Source organism: Pleurodeles waltl, chromosome 8 (genome assembly GCF_031143425.1).
Source record: "Pleurodeles waltl isolate 20211129_DDA chromosome 8, aPleWal1.hap1.20221129, whole genome shotgun sequence".
In the NCBI taxonomy this organism is placed as follows: Eukaryota; Metazoa; Chordata; class Amphibia; order Caudata; family Salamandridae; genus Pleurodeles; species Pleurodeles waltl.
The window spans coordinates 1,002,732,150-1,002,756,823 of record NC_090447.1 but is presented as its reverse complement, the minus strand read 5'-3'; the positions used below and the strand labels follow the sequence as shown (position 1 = coordinate 1,002,756,823).

At 39.7% G+C, this 24,674-nt stretch overlaps 1 protein-coding gene across 2 annotated transcripts in view; it reads right to left on the bottom strand.

The window, feature by feature from the left end:
* The window catches only part of KLF12 (KLF transcription factor 12), a 977,710-nt gene that overhangs the window by 290,494 nt on the left and 662,542 nt on the right, over window positions 1-24,674 (bottom strand). For both annotated transcript variants that reach the window (XM_069205282.1, XM_069205283.1), the window contains exon 5: window positions 1,448-1,570. In XM_069205282.1, coding sequence (XP_069061383.1) covers window positions 1,448-1,570 — 123 coding nt within the window. The remainder of the gene's footprint in view (window positions 1-1,447; window positions 1,571-24,674) is intronic.

The following is a 24,674-nucleotide window of genomic DNA, read 5'->3' as shown; positions in this document are numbered from 1 at the left end:
GTCATCCGGGAGGGCATGGGTCACGGCACTTCCACCGCCTGAAGTGCCTCGCCTTCTGGACACCACCACACCTTATTACGGGTTGTAATACAGTGTGCAGTCTCTTTTTGGTGTGGCAGTACCACTTCCGCACCACCAACTGCCAGCTGACTGGTCTTGGAATTCCACCCGATTTCAGGTGGAAGTCCGAGATCAGTTGTGTAAGGGTGGTCTTAAGACCAATTTATCCAATTAAAGGCAACAAAGGAGGTCAGTTAAGGAAAATAATCTGACCAAACTGAAATAAAAGGTACAATAACCTTAGACAAGCAAGACAAATGACATGTAATATACAGAAAACCTGGGAAAATACACAAAATGAGATACAAGAGTACCTTTCCTTACTTTTCCTCTACATGACTAAATGATTATGATGAAGTCCCTTGAAAATAACTTTTATCAACTTGACTTGCTTCCCTTTCTGATGTGAAAGAATAAGATGTAATGCATCAATCTCAAGCTTCTCTTAAAATTTTATATTGAGTAATTTGGGCAGTGTATTTTCTACATAAAAGCTACAATCATTTTTTTATATATTCTAGTAACTTAAAAATAAATTAATTGTATTGCCTGTTCCACTTTTCTAAGTCAAGAAGTCTGTTTTCATATGCATACCTTTGGCAGTACCTGGAAGAATCTGCTGATTTATTTAATACTGCATTATGAGTAACAGCAAATAATATTTATGAAATTATTTGCAATCAACTGAGCAGAGGCTATTGACAGTGTGTTTATATGTAGAACTCCAATGAAAAAGTATTACTCAAATAAATGTTGACTTAATTAAGTGGGAACCAGTTTATAATATGAGTTACAGCTCAATTAAGTGAATAAATATAGTAGAGTCATCAATACAAATGCTTAATAATTGTTAATCAGTGTTTAAAAAGTAACATTTGAGATTTTTTCCTGTGCAGCAGCTTTGCTGGTGAGTGAGATGGTCTCTGGAGGAAGCTCTGTCTCTCCTTTCTTGAAACACCACCTCCTCTGACTGGAGATTCAGGGTGAAAAAGTGAAATGTATGGGACCAGTGCCAGACTCTGAAATTGCCCTGGAATGGTGGAAAATCCAGGGTGTACCACCAACTACAGTAGGATATCAAGATAGGTATACTTTGTGATGATTTATATTTGAAATAAATACTCATTTGTTGTTCGGATAGCATTGTAATCAGTCGGAGGGTGCAAGCCCAGAGAACGGCTGTCATCTCTGAGTCCGCATTAATGTGTATCCACCTTAGCATTGTATAACCTTATAATTGCATTATCACTGCCACAGTATGCCTCTTTATGGTCAAAAACCTCAAAGCTTACAAAATATTCATGAAGTGCAGATGGGTCTTTTTTATTTTTATCTGTAAACATAGGAACACAACATACACATGGATTTACTTATTGAAATCACTTACAGTAGCTTCAGTTGATCGGTTATAACTTCTGGAGAAAGTGTCAGACCAAGAAAGTGGTTTCCAGGATTTTTTTCTTTCTTTTTGTCCATGTGAGTCTGTAGCCCTCTTTCTTTCCGTTTCTCTCTGAGGAAAAAAAGAAACAGCTTTGCTGGTGTGTATGTTCTGTTGCTCAGAGTGTAAAACATAAATAAGACTCAATAAATGTCCTTCATTTTCAAATATTTTTCATGAACTGCCTTGTAAGCTGTTATTGCAACCTAAGTTGTAAACAATAATTTAAAGAACAAAATGTACTTTTTTTTAAGTTACGTTACCTTGATATGTTTGATTGAGAGAAGGAATCCTCAACCTCTGTGATTTAAACCCAGTGAAAGTTGTATGTCATTCATAAATCTAGGTAGCTTATTTTAATCATGCCATTACAATCATGTGGTAAAACTCTACATTGAATTCTCAATCCTACAAGATTGGGTTTTTCCTGTGCACAGTATTTCCTCTTCACTGTGGTTTCAGCAGTTGGTATAGAGAATAAAGGAGTAATAACATATTTTGCCTGTTCTTCTGTTCCATACTGCACAACTCTGAATATTGCAGTTAGTCACACACTCATGTCAGTATTGCTATTGGGCAAAACCAGATTATAGAAATACACGCTCTTTAGGGAGCTCTAAATATCTGTGACAGCTATTGCAAGTGGTCCAGACTTTGGGTGCTAGAAACTACAAAGAACACACACACATTCGCTTTGTTCTCCAGTGCTTGGCTGATTTTTGGTATGTCTTTCACTAGTGAGTCTCTTGGTATTGAGTGTGCTACAAATGTTATCATTCATTCACTCATCCATTCATTCAATGGATTTGCAACTCTTAAAACGTAGACTAAAACTGAAAAAAATCATCCTACAGTGTATTTGCACTGAAGTAGGGATTTATTGTTCATTTTTGTAGGTCTGAGCTGTGTCATTTGTTTTCCACTGGGACAAACTTGGAAATGAGATCCAGTTGGAGCTAAATTATGTTTGAAAGCTGGCGATATTCCAAATAGCTATCAAGATCTGCGGTATTTATTTTTGTTATTCTTTTTCAGTGCTTTGCTATTTCTAGGGTTCGAGCATTATGTAAAACCACTCACATTTCCATAATCAGCATTTGGTCATATTTTTGCAATTCTAAATCAGATCTTCAGTTGCTCAACAATATTAAAATGTGACACTTGATTAAAAACCAATGTATTTCACGGTTAGTAGCTCCCTTGAACTAATCCCACAATGGGGACAATAATAAAGGTAACTTACACTTGTGAGTAATAAACACATGTAATATAGACTTTCGCTTTTGAGTAACCTTACTACTTTTGGCTATTCACAAAATTTGAAAATTGTGTGAAAAGACTTTTGGGAGTGTAAGTTACTCCTGCCAAGAAGAAGCAGTAGGAAATCCAGCATAAAACATGGCTAGACACTAATACTGCAACACCCTCCCATAGAAAATAGCATAGACAGAGACATAAAATATAACTCCACAAGAAATAATGATAAAATAAATTACATTATTTTAAATAGTTAAAAGTATAAACAAATATAAATTAATGTTAAGAATAACATCTGAAAAATGTATATTTATGTTTTAACTATACATTTTAACAACTTGTTTTAATTGAAAAATGAATGTAACATTACTTTTATTAAAATGTAAAGAAAAAAACATTAACCTAATTCTATACATCTTGGTTAATAATTATTAATGTGTAATAAAAATTATTTTAAAACTTTAGGTAGGAATTCATTTTAATTTAAACTTCAGAAAAAAATATATTTTTTCAATGTAATAATATTATCCTTACTAATGGTATAATTCAAATACAATTTCATAGTGCTGTAATTTTTTTTATTTTGTAGCACTTTTAAAATAAATACATAAAATGAATTCACAATAATATTTAATATAGCTATATTTTTACTAATGTATTATAACGTTTAATAGAAGTTTTTAATTTCCCCTATATTTTTCAATAGGAAGAGGTAAGATCATCCTGATTGTGGACTCTTCATATGGTAATGTACGGATAAAAGTAAAAACGTTTATTTAATGAAATAAAGCTATTACAATATTTGTATGCTAAATAATATTATAAATTCATTTTATATAGATTATTTTTATGCAGAACAAAACAAAACATTTTACAGCACACTGACCCCAATTTTGAATCAAATCTTTAATCTATTTAAATACATTTAATTGAACAAAAGTATTTTCCAGTAGCTTAAATTGAAATTCCCATCCAAAGTAAAACTATTTTATGGATCAATGATTATTAAAAGTGATATATAAAACATAAATTAAAACAATCTAATTATCTTTTAATAATGATTAAAGTTACATTAATTTAGAAATTAAAAAATGTGGTTAATATATTTTATAATTAAATTTAAAAAGTTTCATTTTTAGACTTTTTTAACATTACATTATATTTTTAACTACTTTCAACATTTCAATTCAATTAAACATGATTTCCTATGGGGATTTATCTTAAATATCCACTTCTATTTTATTCTATGGAAGGGTTTTGTAGTACTAGTGGCTGGCCATGTGTACTACTGTATTTACTCCAACTCTAAGCTCAATTAGTTCACTACTATTTAGGGTCCCTTTTTTCTGTAGTAACCTTATAAGTGTTGTTTGTGAAAAGCAATGAGTTCTTTGTAGGTGGGTTACTGTCTTTTCTTAAATCCTTTCCATTTAGTAGCAGTTATGGCCTTTTTTTCTAGCACCCCCTGTCCCTCCCACAATGACTACTAAGTAGTAATCTCACATCTGTGAGGATCTTCCTATAGAAAACATAGGAGAGATGTAGATTTATGCTTGTAGGTTTGTGGATTAGAATTTTGTATTATTGCAATAGCACTTTAGTAGTATAATATCCTGCTTGTGATTATAATTCAATTTGGCTCTTTTGCAAGCAACCCATGCCATACAATGCCACATTTTAATCATCAACATCAGTTCAACAAAAGGCCAGACATAGAGGAAGTTACTTTACACATTATTCAACCTATACATTTACTCACACACAGATGCTTACACATTCACCAATTAAAGAAAATAAAAAAATGGCAAAAAACAAAGAGATAATCACCCCAACTGATGTCCAGAAGGACATGATGTCCCTGTGTTCCTGGCACTGATTTTGCTACCTTTGAGGTCAGGGTTCACAAATGCAGTTCTAGGGGTTGTTAAGGGCAAGCTAGGGATTGGAACAGCGACCCTTGGCAACCCTTCAATGACGTACTCTAAATATCTCTTGCATGATAAAGGGCCTGATTACGACTTTGCCGGTTGGAGTGATCTGACCTCCAAAGCAGCGGGGAGGAGACTGCCATCATACCTGCAGCCTCCCCCCAGTCGATTTACGATGTTTTCACAGGGCAGACCAGCAGAAACATTGTATTATGATATTTCTGTCTTTCAGACCAACAGAGACAGTGCCACTTCACTGACCTCAGCTCCCTTAAAGGAACCAAGGCTAGTGGCATGGCACAACAGCACCCTCTGAATGCACACTGTCCACAGTGTGTGCTCTGAGAGTGCTGGCAGTGGGGACCCTTCACTGACGATTCCATTGGCATGGGCAGTGAAGGGGCCCTGCTGTGGCTCCCTTCACTACCTTTCCACCAGCCTTTTCATGGTGGGGACCTGCCATGAAAATGCTGGTGGAAAGAGTACTCATAATCCTCACCGTGGTGCTGAAGGGTTCTAATCTGGCGGTCAGACGGCAGGTGTGTGGCGGTCTGACCACCACCGCGGGTTTGGTGGTCCTCGGACCGCCAAACTTATAATTTGGCCTATAGTGCATTCTGCATTATCTCAGCACATATTTCAGTATGTGATAGTTATTCCCCATTTTCCCACCATTCCCACAGTCATACTCCCATTTACTACTAAGTAGTAAACTTACATCTGCGCAGATTTCTGCATAGAAAAGATAGGAGATGCAGAAGTAGATATCTTCCCCTTTAAATCTGTGAATTGTATTTTGTAGTAAGTAGTACTAACAGTACTACTTTACGTTGTGCAAAATGCAGTTTGTGAATCAGTTCTAGAATTATCAGACACTGGAAAATGATCCTTGATGCCCTTCAAAAACATGTCAGAATCATAAAAGGTACTTTTTCACTGAGGTGCCTCCATCCAGCTGGGTACTAAAATCCCTTTTATTATCTGCCTCAGGCTCAAAATGTCAATGTGCTTTAACCGCACTCTTGTGAATTTGCCATCATCGGCCTTTAATGGGGCCCATTATTCGTTCCATGAACGTGAACCTTAGAGGCACTGTTAGACATCTTGTAGCGAACCCGTCGCTCATAGGCCACTCGCAGACCAATCGTTGTAAGGCGTGCTTTGGAATGCAGGCAACACTTAAATGCAATACACAGTTAAAATGTGCACTGGTGGCTTGCATGCTGAACAAGTGGCAGCGGATTTTGCTATTCCTCCTAGATATCCAAAAAGCGAATTCTTACACGCAGCGCCCATGTTTTTTGCAGAACGACCACTCGCATTCAGGTGAAGAAGAACCTTATTGAAATATATGACTTCTTAACTTATCCTTGGCAGAGATGACCTTTTCGCAGAGCTTTAATTTGAAGAGCCTTATCTTATATACCACACTAAGTAAACATGGTTTTCAGACACATTATTCTACGGGATTTCTAACCTCACCGGGCGTGCGAAACCAATTAGTTCTAAACAAAAAAGATAAACACAGTGGTTGGAAAGTTTTGTCTCACAGTATTTTGAATGCTGCAACTGTGTTTAAGTGAGACAACATCACTGGATGATCCCTGTGATGCATGGAATGCGGAAGGGGATTTTTGCATAGTTTAATTTCACGAGGGTAATTAGAATGACCTCACAACGCAGCAAAGAGCTAAAACCCCTGAAGGGAAGTCAAGAAGATTTATAGACATGGCATCCTCTTGCAACACCCTGCAAGCCCTGTACAAGGTCGAACTGTTTTCAACAATGTGAAGGGAGAGATTAGCTATATAATGAACTAGGATTGCGTGTAGGGAACATTTTCTGGTTATGTACTGAAATTACAAAGGAATGGATAAAGATACATTCAGTAAACTGATTTTTCACGGCGAGAGTTCCATTCTGCAGTTTATTCAGTGGATTAATGAGCGTGAAACAGAGTTTCCGTATCAACTGCAGGTCGCAGGACTGCATACTTGCAGGGCATATTTAGCCATTCTTACTTCTGATGACCATAAGATTAGCACAGGTGAGTTCAGTAAAAGTAATATCTATCCTGTATAGATGGCCGGAGTAATAAGCAATTATATTAAATAACTTATGAAGGGAAAGCTGTGTAGAGTGTAATTCTTGTGTGGTTCCGACTATGAGCTGTCCAAAGTGTAATTCTTTAGTGGTGACGACTACGAGCTGTCTGGAGCATACTTTTTGTGTGTCTCTGACTACCAGCTTTTCGAGGGTAACTCTTGTGTGGCGCCGACTGGGATCTATTCGGAGCTCTGGTTTGGCTCCAACTTCGGGCTGTTTGGAGCGTAATGATTGTGTGGAATTTCGCTCAGCACAATTATAGGTGGCACATTTTTTAAACCCCTACATCTCTGAGTGTGAGAACACCAGACCCAATTTTACTGGATAGAAATCTTGCTGGTAAAATCACCTTGGGGAAGGGCTGCATAGCAGTCTGTACTTGTTTCTAAACCCCCTCTTGATCTTCAGGAAAGACAAGGGGAAAGCATTTATGCCCACATTTATACTTTTGCTGCGCCGCATTTGCGTCATTTTGTGACGCAAAAGCGGCACAAACTTACAAAATATAATTGTATTTTGTAAGTTTGCGGCAAAAAATAATGTAAATGCAGCACTAAAAAAGTATAAATATGGACCTTAATGCTCCCTCTTGCCAGCCAACATTACCTCCTGCCGTCTTTTACCACCTGCTCTAAACGGCCCGAAATAGGGAATTCTGTGCTTAATTCTGTCCTGTGTCTCTGCATCCACCTAGGTATTGTCCATTCTGAGGCGTTTAATTTATAATTTCAGGAAATTTATATAGAGATTTTGGTCAATATCATAAATTCCAGAGACCTGGAATCTCAGCATGTGATTTCCCACAGGTCATAATAAGGGAATTAATATCAACACAACACCAGTGATTTGCGAGAAAAGGCCTACAGAGTAATTGCCATCACATTTTTGGTGCATATGCAGCCCTTCAGCCCAAAGACATTCGCACAGTTAAAAGTCACCTTGACTATTGCTGATTATTGCTGTCCATTTTTAAATGCCAATCGCATCGGAATCATTTGTCGTAACTGTGGCTACTGAAAAGGCAAAGCCATTCTTGTATGGCAGGGCCTGATAACCATTTACATTTTATAGATGTGTCCTGTTGCTTTGAAAATGCTGCAGTTTGAAACACAGCTCAGGGAAAGAAACAACATTACAAATGCTACTTAAATATACAACATGATTGATATATAATATCTGGATAATCTCAATTCACGCACGGATGTTTTAGTTCACTGATTTCGAGATTTCCCGATAAAAAAAAAACACAATCCACACGTGAGGTAAAACACTATAGATATTGACTGAATTTGTTCTTTTCTTAGACTTGTCAATAATTGTGATACAGATATATTTTTTGAAGTGGTGATGTGTTGGGTTGTTTATTGGGTTGTTTATTGTTCTGGTGAGTGTTTTTGGCCAACCTTGTATTGTACTTGTTGTATTGCATTCTGTTAGACTGTTTTGTTGCGTTGTGCCCTGTTGTTGTTTTTGGTCTATTTTTTTTTTGCTTTTTGTTGTATTATTGTGTTGTGCCCATTGTACTCTAGTAATTACTCTTGAGGTGTCAAAATGCTGTTACGTTTCCAGCCAAGATTGGCACAATGTTATAAGGTTTAAGAGATAAGCAATAATTTACCACTGTATAAGGTGATATAAACCATGCACCACTCTTTCACTGTTAAAGACACCAGTGAGACCGATCTGTGGCAGAGACAATGCATTAAGTTAGTACTTCCAGTGCTCTCTCTATGTGATGGGTCCCGCAGTGTTCCTGCAATAACTACACAATATGTTGTTGTCTTTGTAACAGCCCTTACCGATCTGCACCAATTAATCTGAGCATTGACCTTTTAATATTGTGGGGAATATTTACAAGCCCTATGCGCCACTGGAGCATCACTTTTTTTACGCTTCTGTGGCACAGAGTGCAGACCCATAACTAGGAGGCCAGGAAAAGTCACTTTGCATAACTTTTCATGGCCCCATAGATATGGTGTGAGCCAATGCAGTGCTGGTTGCTGAGCTGCCTTACTCTGCTTCAGTGGAGCATTCCATGGGTGTTACAGTGGGTTTTCCCACACAACACCCCTGGGTTTTGGTGCATTCCCAGATTTACAAGGCAATGTAAACCTGGGAATGCGTCAAAACCTTAGGCCTCTCCAGGGCAGGCGCAATGAGGAAAAATATCTTGATTTCTCCTTCTTTTTTCCTCTTTCTGCAGCACACGTAGAAAGAGGAAAACTCCTCCATGGATTCTTTTTGTACAAGAAGGTTCCCCTTCCTGCACAAAAACAATCCTGCATACAACGCAAGTGCTGTTTCACCATGGTGCAAAGGTGCCTGCATTGGAGCTAGCTAGCAAATTGGACGCCAGGACAGGGGGAAAGGAAAGAAACACACCATATTTCATAAATACAGTGCATTTCGACCTTTACCCAGTCACTTTGCACCTTTAATTTATTTTTTGCATCCCTATAAAATAGCATTTCATGTAAACAGGGCCTGAAGAATAAGTGATACTAGTGGTCCTGCAGCATTTATTGTGCCGCCCACTGAAATGGCCTTTTAAAATGTCTCAGGCCTGCCACTGCAGCCTGTAGTGCAGTTATAAACTGCCATTTTGACATAGCAAAATAAACCTTTTGCCAGTCCTAAACCATTCCTTTTAATAACTTTACATCACCCCAAGGTAGGCCCTAAAAACCCATAGGGCAGGGTGCATGGTATTTAGAAAGTAGGACATTTGTACTTAAATGTTGCATGACCTGATAGTGAAATACTCCTAAAGTTGTTTTTCACTACTGTAAGGCCCATCTTGAACATTGGCTAATCACTGGGTTACCTTTTTTAATGTAATAGGTGCTAAATTTGGATTGGAAGCACATATGAATATGCTGTTTAGACTCAAATAGATAGTAATTTAAAATCCTCTTTAAAGGTAAAGTTGGATTTTAAGTCATAATAGAAAGTTAGCATTCTCTTACCCTAACCATTTGTGCCTTCTGCGAGTGTCCTGGGGCACATGACTGTGAATGGTTCTGCTGTTAGGGATTTTGTATTCCTCTCAGACGCTGACACAAAGCAGAATAGTTGTGGACAGGATGGGCCATCATGCCAGAATGGCTGGGGGTGGAGCATTGCCCTGCCCCACTAATACTTCAGAGGTCTTGCCTCCAGCATACACAAAAGAACCTGACACCAGAGTTTTTTCACACCAGGTGTCTTGGAGCTTGACGGGGAAGGGAATAGATTTCCAAAATTGGAAGTAGGGGTAGGCCAGGGTACCCCTCACACACAAAGGCTCGCATAAACTCTTCAGAACACACCTGGACCTGTGGATATTACAGATCAGCCCTGCTGCCAGGGGATTTGCTTGCTGCAGTATCCCCTTGATGTATGAGAAGGATGACTGGACCTGCTTATTTTCATCCTAGGCTAATCTAAGGGCATGTGGACTATCTTCTACTTGAGTTACAGGGACATAAAAATCTCCAGAAACGTCCCTGCAACTGCCCAGCTGGCTTGCTGGAACTGGGCCTGCAACTGGACCTGCCTGATCGCTTCTGGCATCTGCTGGAGTGAGTTCCTGGTCTCCAAGAACCCCCCCCATTACTGGACCCTTGATGGACATCAGCCTGCGCTCTTCCCAAGAAGAAAAGGTGAAATGCTGAAGTTTGCACTCTTCACAACCATGAAAGTAACCCTTAATGCCAAAACTCTGCCACCGGTGATGACTGAAGCTCTGGTGAGGTCCTGATCTTTGTGCTACAGCAACCACCAGACCGGACCAGCACTGTGAGGATCTGTATTTGGCACAACAGCAAAGACAGCCCGCCGTGACTACCTATGCGAAGCTCCAGCAACAACTGTCCACGACACTTAACTGGCTCTTCGTGCTACAGCAAAGACAGCCTGTGCTGCTCAGCCTGCTCTTCGCACTACAGTAATGACCATCTGCGCCACTCTCCCTGCTCCACATGGGCTTCTCCAGCACAAACAGAACTCTTCGCTTCAGACTTTGAGAAGGTAACTCTTTCAGCAGGACGAACTCTGACCCATGCTCCATCACGGTGGGACTGAACTTGGGACTTTCCCCAGTGTATTAAGACCAGGTGACGGCAACTGGCACTATAACTATATAATTGTATAGCTCCAGTTCAACTGTTTGTTGTTTTATTGACTAGTGCTATCATTGTATTTATTAAAATGTAATCTATTTTTCTAAGTTGGTTTGGGATTTTTCTTGTGTTACATTTTCACTTTTTATTGCCTGTGTGCTGCATAAATGCTTTACATATTGCCTCTAAGTTAAGCCTGACTGCTTTGTGCCAAGCAACTAAAGGGTTGTGCACAGGTTAATTTAGTGACTTTTGTGGTTCACCCTGAGTGGGCCTTCCACCCACATCAACTAATAACCCATTTTTTTACAGCCCCATTGTACTCGTACCACCTTCAGTATGTGGCTGGTTTTGACAGTTTTGCAAGGAGCCCATCCTGCTCATAATGGCATTTTTCAATTTTTTTCATGCTTTTTAAAGACACAGAAAGTGGTAAGCTAAAATGAGCTTTGTAAAGTGACGTATAGGGAAATTGTGCTCTTTTCTCCACATTTGCATGCATTTTAGCAAGGAAGTTGGAAACATGTTATGTGAATATGCTTCTAAATCCTCAAGAGATACATCATCGGGATACACCGTTTTGCCTAAATGTAAGTTCATCCAGTTGCAGAAATACAAGTGAAATTAAATATTCATTAAAATGCCTTAGAATAAGGACTCCCATGCAATGTTGAACCAAATTAATGTGGGTCCCATTTACTATTCCCCATTCCGGGCCGAAAACGTGTAATGCCAATTAAGGGGAGTGAAGATTCTGGTGGAATTGTTAACTTTGGCCACATTATTTCTGCCTGTAATGAGAGAATTAGGCCCTTGCCATATGCCAAATGGTAGGACCACTCAGCTGTAGTTTCAGTGGAAGGCCCATACAAAATAGAATAAAAAATATTTAACATATTGTTAAATTAAAAATCATGTGCATGCTTTGCTATGCTACCATATTACAGGTGAATTTGATGTTTGATTATTACATTTACAGTTTAGACCCATGTTTTTAATGGGCTGTGCAAATACAGTCATGGTGCTCATATCTTGTCCAGGGGCCATGCTCTTTCATGTTTTTTGCTGGGTTGAAAAACAATCAAACGGTGAACTAATTTCAGGAAGTGTATGCGTAGCACGTTACTGATGGATATTTACCTCATCAAATGCGAAGCGTGTCTAGTGACTGTCTTAAGGAAAGAAAAAGATTACTTTTTCACTTCACCAGCCAGTGCTGACTAAATTAAATAATCCCGTTGCACCAGAGATTCAAACCCAAAGGAAAGACTTCAAATCAGTAATTTCTCGCCATGAGTTTCAGAATAAATGTAAGCACTGATCTATTGTTTGGCAGGCAGTACTTCATGGGTCAGGGTGAAGCAAGACATTGGGTTCGCAACCCTGATAGACTGTCAGATCAATTCAGAGATCACACCTGACCCATCTGTGGTCCCTGCACCAGGACTGCTGCCATGGCGGTTCCTGTCAATGTACAAAACGTTTGGTGGACGTCTGTTGTCAGTTTTGACGACTGTCCACCAACCTTTAGCAAAGTTTATGTTTTTCGAAAGCAAACTCTCCCCAAAAAATATGACCCTCACCTTTCATTACTTGTTTTTCAGTCCCTCATTACCAGAATGGAAAGAAAAAAAGAAATCACAGCATCCACCCTAATTCGGATTGGTGGCGTAAAGTGGTGGAATGCCCTTCCATCAACAATCCCTAATCTTTCGGGCTGTAAAAGGAAGCTTTTCATCAAATGAGCCCATGAAAGCTGACAACCTTCTCATCCCTAAATAGGCTGGATGGGCTATCAGTTTGGCGGACAGGGTAATCCATTCCATGTGCGATGGAGAATCCTACCCACAAAATTATACATCGTCCCTTTAGTCATATAAAAACTATTTCATTTATGACAAAAATTCAAACTCAGTTATACGTTATATACTGTTTGATAAACTCTTGTGAACGGTTTACTATTTAGAGAAACATGGCATTCACAATATTCTGTTAAGTGAGAAGTGCAATATCTCCAGGTATAACGATGGATGTAAACTAAACCATATACCTTTTTAGACGCCTAAAAGTATCACTTAAGTGTGAATGGCCTTATGGATCGAAGGGTTTTATCCTTTCTATATCTGTGTTTTTTTGTTGTTGCAACTTTATAGTTTCATTGCGTGATAATAAACCTTATCTTCATGTAGACGATAAAGGTGTTTTGGTTCACCTGAGCATGACAACAGTTTTAGCTCTTCAAGGTAAGCTATGAAAATGGCTAAACTGGCCATGGACAGCAAGCAAATGGGATGCAAGTAGTAGCCGTTAGCTGTGTGACACCTTACACTGTTTTTAACTAGCGTGTGTTGCAATTTATTGCTGACAAATGTTTCATCTGAGGAGACCTGCTACCTGGCCTTCTTTCGAATCAATTATAACGTACAGATGTAGTGCTGATTGCATATTTATAGTTTAATATTTAGTTAAATAATGTAATATATCCATGTTCGCCAGTTCTTTTCAGGTTACTCAAAGACAGAGTGAAACAACAGTATATTTGCAATGGTTATTCATATTGTGAACATTAACAGCTTTGTAATTCTACTTTGAAAACTGGAAAAGAAAACCTGTGTCTCTCTGGGTTTCTGATATGGTGCAGGAGATCGTAGCAGGAATCAGGGAAGGAGAGCAACATATTTTGAATAATTATTTAAACCAATGCCTCTCCTATTTTCAAAGACAATTGGATTGTCAGATATGCAGCATCCATGATTGTTTCAAGCTTTGTTAGCCTGTTTGACAAAGCTACGGTATGCCTTTAGGTCCAGCTTGTAAGGCATCAGTATAACTTAGAATTGGGTTTCCATTCAATATGTTCTACCGTGTGAGGTATACTCCTCTAAAAGGGCTGAACAGTTTGTTGTCTTTGCTTGAACCCGTCTATTCCTTTCTTTTTTTCATGCAGTGGTACAATCACGTTGCTTTTATTGCCTTTATACAGAATGGACAGTGGGCCATATGTACGAACACTTTTTCCCATAGACACAGAATGGGTAAAAACCTTTGCTACATCTGGCCCAGTATCCTGTATAATGCTGTTTGTCTACAATAGTGTGCAAGTTGCGTGGGAATCAGGAATCTCAACTAAGAATGTTTTGGATAAGGTGTTTTATGTGGATGGAAATCAGAATATGTTTGGACCAACTGGATGGCATGATATCCAAGATGATTCTTGCCTGGTACTACGAGAAACACACTGCATGGGCTGCCTCTGCTAATACAAAGCTGGCAATGGTTCAAAAATGTTTTAAAAAAAATAGAGAATGGGTTCGGGGTCGGCAGGAATAGTTTCTCCACACCGCTAGATTTCTGAAAATTGGAGGTGTGACTTCCAGTGGCAAGGAGCTACTAACAGGCCCTCAACATCCCTGCTTACGGCTAGCAACCAATGCACAATTTCCCTGTAGCTGAGTAGAATATCTAAAGCCAAACGACAGTCTGCTTATCATGTGACATTGATTTTAAGATTAGAACGGTAATATGCAGTGTATTATACTGTTTAATATAATATATCAAACGATAATATGACATGATATGGCTTAACATAGTACCTAATAATACAATTCATGCGATCAAACATAACAGAACAGAACGGTTTAAAGGATGTTATACGTATGGAGCAATTATTTAATGCTGTGGGTTGAACAGAAAATAAATGAGGCATAAAATGGAGTTGCAGCATTCTTAATAGTAATATTAATTTATGTAAACAGACCGGATTCTAGGTGACACCAAAGCAACATTTTTTTCAACTCTTTTTTTAAAAGATCATAGGCTGGGTTTGTTCTAATTGATGGAGGTTTCCAGTACCACACCTAGGTGCTAATTGTTCATTGAATCTTGGGATTTTGGTACTCCCAGGAGGAGGATGCTCTTGCTCTGTTTATGTATTGTCCACAGGTTTTGGTCAGTTTCTGTGCAGGGTATCTACGGGGTTCTCAAAAACACAACTTTATGTATGATGCAAGCTAGTTCATAGATTCTCCTTGCTTCCATAGGGAGTCACTTAACAGAGATTAGAATGGATGACATGTGATCAAATGTTTTTGCCCTCATGGTCAGTCTGGCAGCGGCAAGGGATTATATGTGAGTAGGGAGTTGATGTAGTCTAGTCTGAACAGAAAGACAGGCTTTTGGGACTAATTTGTAGCTAATCCTTTGCTCAAACATGATGATGTTTGTTTCCAAAACTATTATACAGCACAAGAAGCAGTTTATGATTTCTTGTTGGCTCAAGGAGTGGTTATCAAGAGATGTTAACAATATAGAGTGATGATAGAGGACCTTGTGGGAGTCAACATGTGAGAGATGGAGTTAAATGGCTAACGATTTGCTCCTCATCCTTAAGAAGGAAGGTGAACTAGCACCAGATAGAATCAGAGTTCATGACAATTTCCTTTATTGGTGGAACAGTGTTGGATGATCCCCCATATCAGTGGTAGCAGAGAGATCCTGAAACAACAAAAATGCCTTATTATCTAAGATTTATCAGCCACTCTAATCCTGTTATCTTCGGTGTCTCAAAGGGTATGCACTGCTACCTTTAATGACTGATCCAATATGTTGTAGCAGTCAAATTGGCTTTAGATTCCGGGTTCCCCTTTTACGGTTATTTAGAGTCAATGACTGTGTTTTCTATTTGGGGTTCAGTAGGGAATGCAGAGTCATCTGCTCCAAGAGAAAGTTGTTATTGATGATGGTAATGACAGTGGCACAGAGACTCAGGGAGAATACCAGAGATTTCTCAGGTACTGGATCAGTAGGAGAATTAGTTTAACCTTAATTAATAGAGCCTTCATGTCCTCTACAGATGAACCAGAAACAGAAATGGCCAATTGAGCATATGATTCTCACATGTGAGACTCAGTGTGGAGCACAGGCTGAAAGCGCATCAGTGGCTTATCAGATACCAAGGTGTAACCTCTTATGGTAGTATGTTTATATGCACAAATTAGACACCCAGTTGCACATCCGCTGTTGGAAGGCCTTCAGAAAACCACCAAGGAGTGCACATTCAGAAGATTCCTGAACAAGATTGTAAATAGGCCCTGTATTACTTTGCCAAACAAGAATTTTGCCTTTACTGTTTCTGGAGCTAAATGGACAGGTCGACATTTATAAGACTTTCAACCGCATTAAAATACCACTGCAATTTACCTGGTTTATGTAAAAAAGTACTTGTATAATATGATGCACCACAATTATATAGTAGCTTTTTCCAGAGTGTGTGGCTCAGTCACCACTTTATCTCCCCCTCGCAAATGATTGAAGATGCAATGTCAGTTCGAAAGCTGCATTTTTCGCCCCCTGGATAATGTTGTGAAATAGAGTTAATTCTTTTGCTGTACTTTAGCATAGACTATAGCTGGCTCTCTGTAAGCCCATTTACTAGTTAAGGGATGTTTATAGGTATCACACTTCATTGTGGTATGACCAAGTCAGAGGCTGATAGCTTACCTGAATAGTGGTGGCATTAGATCCAAACATGTAGTGGTGTCCATCTTGGACCGAGTCTGGTTCCCCCTGTTTCTTAACTTTCTTTTGCATTGCACATTTTACATGTTGTGCACTTTAGCTACATCACATTTTTAGCGGTATTATTTTTTCATGTACAAGCTTACATGATATTATTCTAAGAATGCAGGGTACATGATGCTTGTTTTTATTTGGCTTTCTTGACATGCAATCAGCAACACTCCGTCCAAGGCTACATACAAAACAAGGCATTCTGGGTGCCATGACGCCAATTTTGGTGACAGCTTCTAATACCAAGACAAAGCGTCACGCCAGAGATGCATCTTCTTACACAGTGCAGTTTTATTATATACATAATACATCATCTTGGGACCCCTGTGCTCAACATTGCAGCTTTACTGGCACTGATCCACCAGCCTCTTGACGTGGATTACTTTTCACCACAGAGGCAGCCTCCTGACACCAGTTTTAGGTATGAGGCTGAGGCAAATCCCTTGGATTGGGCAGACAGAAGGATACACCCAAATTTGCTCTCTTTAGGGTATTAGGGACAAGTAGCAATCTCTATGAATTTCTACAGTCAATGAAACATGATGGAAATGTTCATTGTTTTCACCTTGTTCATAATGCTGTTTATTTTGCTCTGTTTCGTCTGCCTAATTATCATAGTTTACTCTATGTAAGATTACATTAGTCTCAATAAATACATTTAAAACTCATTACATATCTTTGTTGTGTTTTTGCCTCAGCATGCATATGCAATTTGATAAAAGGGTGAGGTCTGTTTCCACCATTTCTCTGGGGAGTCAGAGTGTCATGCTTCAGGTTACAAAAAATCACCTTCTCTCTGTGAGGTTAGAGGGACAGGTGAGGCACTGCGAGCTAGCCAGAAAGCAGGCCAACAGTTTCTGATGGTGTGGAAGGACTCTGTCCCTCATTTTCTGAGCTTCTGCCATCCCACATGCACAATCCTGTTTCATAATAGGAACTTCACCACATTGTGCTACCAATGTTAGGTCAAGCACTTATTTAACAGGTCTCCTGAGTAGATTTCTCTTGTGTGCCAAGAGTGGCCTAATCACCACAAAACAGAGACGTCTGTGGTGTTAGGAATATTATCTTCCTCATCTGTATAGGAAGCACCTATATTTGTCTGCACGTTGTTCAAGATTGAAGCTTTGAAAGGATATCCCACAGTAGTACTTTACTTCTCTGAATTTCAGATAAAATGGCAAATCCAATCAATATTACTGTTAATTGCTGACAAGCAGTTATACAACATTTAATTAAAAATGGGCTTGCACATGGGGGTGGTGAAGTTACATTTGTGGTTGAGGCACATGCAGCATATAGAACTGAAGTTTAATCCTGGTCACTTTTCCAGCAGTTGATGCTAACACTTTAACATTTCATAAATTCACACCGGCCAATGTACCACAAAAATACAGAGCCTCTCATAATTAGAAATAGCATATCAAGAACACTAAAATCGGTCTCAAGGTTCCCTATCCACATGTCACAGAACATGTTAGACTGGGCCTCCTCGGCAATGACAGGGTCACATGGCCAGTGTTAGCTGCCATACACTATATCCCAATATACAAAATTTGTATGTACCTGACTTACGTCCACTACTGGCTATGCCTGGGCTAAACCCAATAACCAAAAATGCTATTATAGATAAAGTACTCATCAAACAGGAGAAACTCTCATTCTGGATTGCACAAAAAACAAATCAGCTTGTAGCACTGCTTCCCCATACAGGGCCCCAGGATAAACATAGAATTCTCACAACCTGGACTTGTATTGGAATGGTACCATCAATAGATGCCTGCACCACCTGGTGTACAGCCTTTGCTGCAATATTTATCATAACACATGGTACACCGTCACTTACTGGCTTACCAGAAGTGCTTACATTGAAAATGAATATGGGGCTGCCCCGGCCCTAGATTTGGGAATGAAATTAATTGGCAATTTTGCCACAGTATCCTTAATCATTTTAGACTATATTGAAGGGAACGCAGCACCGTTGGCAATACGCCAATGACTTATACAATCAGGAACGTGAGTTACCAAAAATTATTGCAGAAACCTATAGTAGTATAGGTCGAGATAATGTAGGAGCCAGACCAAATAAGCCACAGCTTAAGGGTAGTTCTGAAAAGGACAATATCAATCAAGCACCAGAGTCTTCTAAAAATTTCTGGGCTAAACCAAAAAAAAATAATAAAGAAAAAAAATACAGGGAGATTCTCCACTGCCATATACCTTTGATAGGTACTACAAACTGTGCAGCCGTAATACACTAAAACAACCTGACAGGTATCAGTACACTGACACATGCCCTTCTAGTTCCTTTCAGGACTCAGCTGACAAATGGAGTGAGAGAGGAGAGTGGTCAGAGCATCAACAGGAGGAGTATGTGAAACTAAAGGAGACCTTGCAACACTTGTCTGACACAATAATAAAAGGAAGAGTAACACTCACAGCAAAAACTCAAATTCAAAAAGAAGAAGATTGCAGGAATTTTGGAAAGATGTGGCACATATATTGAGAACATTGCCTCAGAACAGGACATGGGCAGTGCAGGAGCCCACCGGTGGCCCCTGGCACTGGTTTTCCACCAGCCTCTTAATGGCAGGGTCTTTGCCATGAAAAGGCAGGCAGAAAGTGGGACTGTAATCAGCCAGGCGGTGCTGAGTTCAGCGCTGCCCGGGCTGGTTACAAACCTGACCACCGTCACTCCATCGGGATCTATGACCCTGGCAAGGACAGCGGTCTTCTGGCATGTCTGCCTAACAAAGTTGCAATTGGGTGGTCGGACTGCCTGGAGTGTGGTGGTATGACCGTCAATGTGAGTGTGGCAGTCCTCAGACAGTCACACTCATAATGAGGCCCTAGGTCTTTGACCTTACACTACACACTCAGGAATTTTTACAATACCAACAGGAGTACTCCATGCCCACAGACATTTTACCTCATGAACAGTATAAACATATAATATACACTGATGGGTCCATCCAGCCTGCTACAGGTACTAAATACCAATAATTCACAGCTTGCGCAGCCGTATATTGAGTAATGAGGGATGGCTAGTTCCACTCTCAACAAACATACAGTCTCTTGGGGACTGCATAGTACAGCTTGCTGAACCAAACACATTAATTCTGGCACTGGAACATAATGATCCTGAATTCCCCACTTTAATAGTTAATGATTCGTATTAGTGTGTCCAGTATTTTAAAGAAATTTTTTATTATCAGTGCCTTAAATGTATTTAGAGACTGTAAATGAAATACTTTCAAGTATAAAATGCTCTGTAGGAAGGTGGCAGTACTAAAAGATAACCTGCAACTGGCTCATGGGGTCGCAATCAGTTTACACCCTGTCCAAGAAGGGACCTTTACTCTAGTCAGGGTGAGGGAGTCACACACGTAAGATAAACCCTGCTCACTCCTTTGGTAGCTTGTCACAAGCAGTCAGGCTTATCTCAGAGGCAATGTGTAAAGTATTTGCACAAACACAAACAGGGACACAGTAAAAACAACACCACAAAAGGACTCCACACCAGTTTAGATAAATAGTCAATATTTATCTAAACTAAACAAGACCAAAACAACAAAAATCCAACACACACAAGTAAAGATATCACGTTTTAAATTTGAAAAAAGAGTCTTAATCCATAAGAATAAATGGATGCTTTGTTTTAGCACAAAGTACCTGGTTTGCATCAAAAATAAAGCCGCAGGTGAGGGTGCAGCAGAAAAGCAAGTGATGCATAGATTGCTTACTCACAAGTGAGGCCGTGCATCGATTCTTTCCCGCCTGGTAATCAATGTGTTGATTCTTTCCTCACAGGGAAAGGATACGTCGATTTCTGGACAAGCAGTCTTGGGTTAGTGCAGTGATGTTGAGGTTTTTGGCACCCAGGGACAATGCGTGCAAAATCCGGATGCATGGGACCGATGAAACCACACTGAGGCGTCGATTTCTGCAGCCGTGAGGCAGGTGCTGCTTTGAATTTACAGTTGCGAGCCTGTTGCTGCATTGATTTAACAGTCCTGGTGCGGGTGCTGCATTGATTTTTCTGTCGCTCGGCTCCAGTGCATGGATTTTCACTCAGGTTTTACCAATTTCTTCTTCCAAAGACCAAGTTGGAAAATAAGGGGGTCTCAGCAAGAGAGCCCAGGTGCTGGCAGATGAAGCCTTTGATGTCCCTGAAACCTCTTAACAGGAGGCAAGCTCAGTCCAAGCCCTTGGAGAAACTTCACAAGCAGGATACACAGCAAAGTCCAGTTTTTCTCCTCTCTAAGGCAGCAGCAGCAACTGCAGGCCAACCCAGCAAAGCACACACTCCAAAGGGGCAGTACTCCTCACAGCTCTTCTCCTTGGCAGAGGTTACTCTTGAAGTGTTCTAAAGTTGTGGCATCGGAAATCCAATATTTATACTAATTTCTTCCTTTGAAGTAGGTAAACTTCAAAGGAGAGTCTTTGTAGTGCACAAGACCCTGCCTCTTCCTTGCCCTGCCCCAGTCACTCTCTATAGATTTGGAAACTGCATTGGGTGAGGTCAGGCACAACCATTTCAAGTGTAGGTGTCAGCTACTCCCTCCACTCTAGGCCAGGAGGACCCATCAGGATATGCAGGACACAACGCCAAAGATGCTAGGTCTAAAACTCATATTATCCATGCACTGAGCCACCAAGATGTTGGAATACATATGGTAGTGAATTCACTGGCTGATGAAGCTGCAACAAGTGCAATCAAGACTTCCAAGTAGCTGCAATTACTCATTCTCCTACAAGGGTAGATGACATCAGCTGTTAACACTTCTGCCAATAGCACTGCAGTGCCAAAAGCATATCCAGCAAAATATTCCTATCACTTAAGTGCCCAAAGCATTCCATATACAACAATGGGTGGGAGATTGAGTTATTCCCAATCAAGACCGGAGGCTAGAATGAATGCAAACAGCACATGAGGGAGTTGCATCAGCGCGTGTTTGTGTGGTGGCTACAGTGTCTTTATTACAAAAACATTATTGGTGACATGGTCAGACAAACAGACCAAGCAATATGTCCTTAGCTGTGAGATCTGTCAGCAAATTAGAGGTTCCTCCATCAAGTGCCCACCACAGAAATCCCTCCTAGCTTCCAACAAACCAATCCAATGTATATACCTAGAACATTGTGTCCCCCTAAATACTGATGGTGTTATCAAATATTTTCTACTTGCAGTAGATTCATGCTCCAGATTCCTTTTGGTGTGGGCACAGAGATCAGCTGATGCTTGCACTGTTGTGAAAGACTTGCAATTCTTCATAAGGACATATGCAGTAATTCCATTCCACCAAGATCCGTGCCCTGCTTTCGCATCTAAGGCTTATAGGGACACCATGGAAACTTTGGGTTTGGCTGTGTATTGTTCCTCAACACATCATCCTGAGGGAAATTTCATTGTGGAAAGGAAGAACTGTGATTAAAGCAGTCCTTAACAGGTAGAGGTCGCAGTTGGGTCCATCATCTATAAGGAGTCCAGAGAGCACTGTTTAATCTGCCTAAAGCACCCTTAGGTGGCTGAACAACTTATGAAGTCCTGTTTGGCATCAATATGTATGTCCTAGATGTAGATGGTCCTGGCACAGTGACAGCAGAAACACATTTTGATATAAATGAATGTCTACCTGTTTTATAAGAGCTACAAGCATTTCACGACAGAAGCTGCACGACACAAGCCAATGCTGATAGAGTGAAGGAGCATCCAATATCTACTGATTGTCTTCCAAAGGTTGGGGATTTAGTTTGAGAAACATACTAGTGAAGAAGGAATTTGGTTCTTCATACCGTGCACCAGTGCCAACCCTTGGAATTCACAGTACCATAACTTTAGTACTACCACTGCTTGTTGGTTTAAGAGGTGTATGCTTTGTCTCCATAGTGGTCGATACTGAATAGTGGGCCAGGCGGCTTGCTCCGTAGTTCCCTAACCACTAAATAGTGGGCCAGGAGGCTTGCTCAGTAGTTCCCTAACCCTTCTCACTACCATACAGGAAATATCTCTTCAAACATTCAACAACACTAACATTGTTTCTCCTAGGCTGGGGAAGGCAGAGAATAAACTTTTGTTGATTCAAGTTACTGCTGCAACTACAGCACCAGACATACGTCTACAATTTACTGCTACTACTGAAAGCAACAGAGTTGTTTTTGATGAACCATTTTTGGAGGTATCTGCCAGTTCCCTTGCACCTGCTGATGCTCAGGTTTTTATGCAGACTGCTCCAAGATACTTTGTTGATATTGAAAATGTTTCTTCTGATTCATCTGTCATTTCAAATCAAGGCATACACACATTTCTTCATTGGTTAAAATGCACCTATCTGGTCACCCATAGTCCTATTTGTGGATTATTCTTGCCTTTCTTGCAGTACTTTTATGGACTCGATTTGTAACTTTTTTCTTTTCTTATAAATGGGCATTATCTTCCTTAACATTCAACAGTGGAACTGGTAGCTGGAGTATTAATGCCTCACTTCTTACAAAGTACAAAGGACTTGTCCCTTGTGAACATTTATGCTGTTCCAGTTTCAGATAGGTTTGTATGGGATAAAGTACCTTATGAAATATTTGCTCCTACAGTAACAATTCAAATATCTTATATCGTTAAGACTTCACTGGATGATGAAATTACACCTAGTGTGGTGTCAGACGATTGGATGTAAAAAAGTTAACTCAATGCTATCTGAGCTTGAATATTTAACTGCATTTGAAAGCGAAGATATGTATATGAACAGTGCCAATTATGGAGAAACTTTCTTTTACCATCATTATGGAAACCATTTGTTGCATAGAGCTATTATTCCATGCACAGTTTTAAATTATACAGAATGGGGACTTTGCCTGACATCCCCAATGGGTACTTCTAAAAGACATTCAGACAAATGTACATATTTTTCTGAGCGTGACACTACAGAACTTGTGTACTATTATATCAGGAAGGAAAAACATGCTAACTAATGCCAAATTAATTAATTCAAATTCATATGTTCACAATTGACTATCAAAGGCTATGCCTATTAGAATTATACAATTGATTTAAAACCTGTTTGGGGAACAAAAGACTGGCAGGTACAGGTCATGGATGCCTTATTAAGAGTGTGTCTGATCCAATTACAGAGGATTTTTCTGAATGATACGTTACGGCAGACTACTTGTCTACGTCTGGCAAAAATTAAGAAAATGAATGTCAATTTGATAATTGGCAACAGTTAATAAATTACACAGTGGAAGAGCCCAAAGGGATGGTACAAAATGGTACATTGAATTCTACACTTTCAGGTCCCAATGGGTGGATATTGTGGCCAGTGGACACAAAAGGTTGTCATTCTCGTTTTTCGAACCCTTCACAGGGTTGTAAGGCAAGTAGACCAGACCCTTGTTATATCTCACAACACGAAGGGATGATTACAACTTACAGAGTGAGGAAGTTATGTTAGCAATGGTTGCAACATTCCACATTGCCAGCCGTAAAAGAGCACCTCTCTGTCCTCTCTGATGACATAGACCTGCAAGATTTCTTTTTAGGTCCTAGGTCACCAAGATAGAAATATTCCTGTATGCCATTTACAATTAAATATAGTAGTTTTCTTAAATGTAAGCAGCTGCACGTTTGAGGCAACTAGTGCTAGCGCAGGTGTTTTAATAAAAATTATTAATGAGTGTCTATGTATTCTGAATAATAACTTTATGTAGAAAATAAAATAACATAGGAAAATAATACACACGTTTGAAAATGTGATTACGAAAGATACTGACTAGAGTGGAAGCTGCAACAAAATTGTTACCTGACAAGCCGGATGATGAGGACATTGCAAATCAAACCAATCAAGGACATGTGAACGAGGTAATATTAGAATTCATAGATTTGGGATCTTAGTTTTATTGGACAAAGTGTGAACATACGATTAACTGACCAATAGGGAATAGGGGGGTAGTTTTAGAAGTTTTGACTTAACAGGACTACACTGACTGAAGATAGCCCCATTGCCCATTTTCTTGCTGGCCAGAAGGCTCATTCTTACACATATTGCATCTTGACAAGAGAAGTGCTTAACTTTAATACTAAGAGACTTTGCGTTTTCTGAACTTTGATGCTGAATCCTGATGCCTTGCTGTTCGACTGATGTCCTGAGGATGAAGTCTGACTCTTCTTTGCTAATCCACCCTAAAGATAGGTATTATGAGCCAGACTGTTGACTGATATGC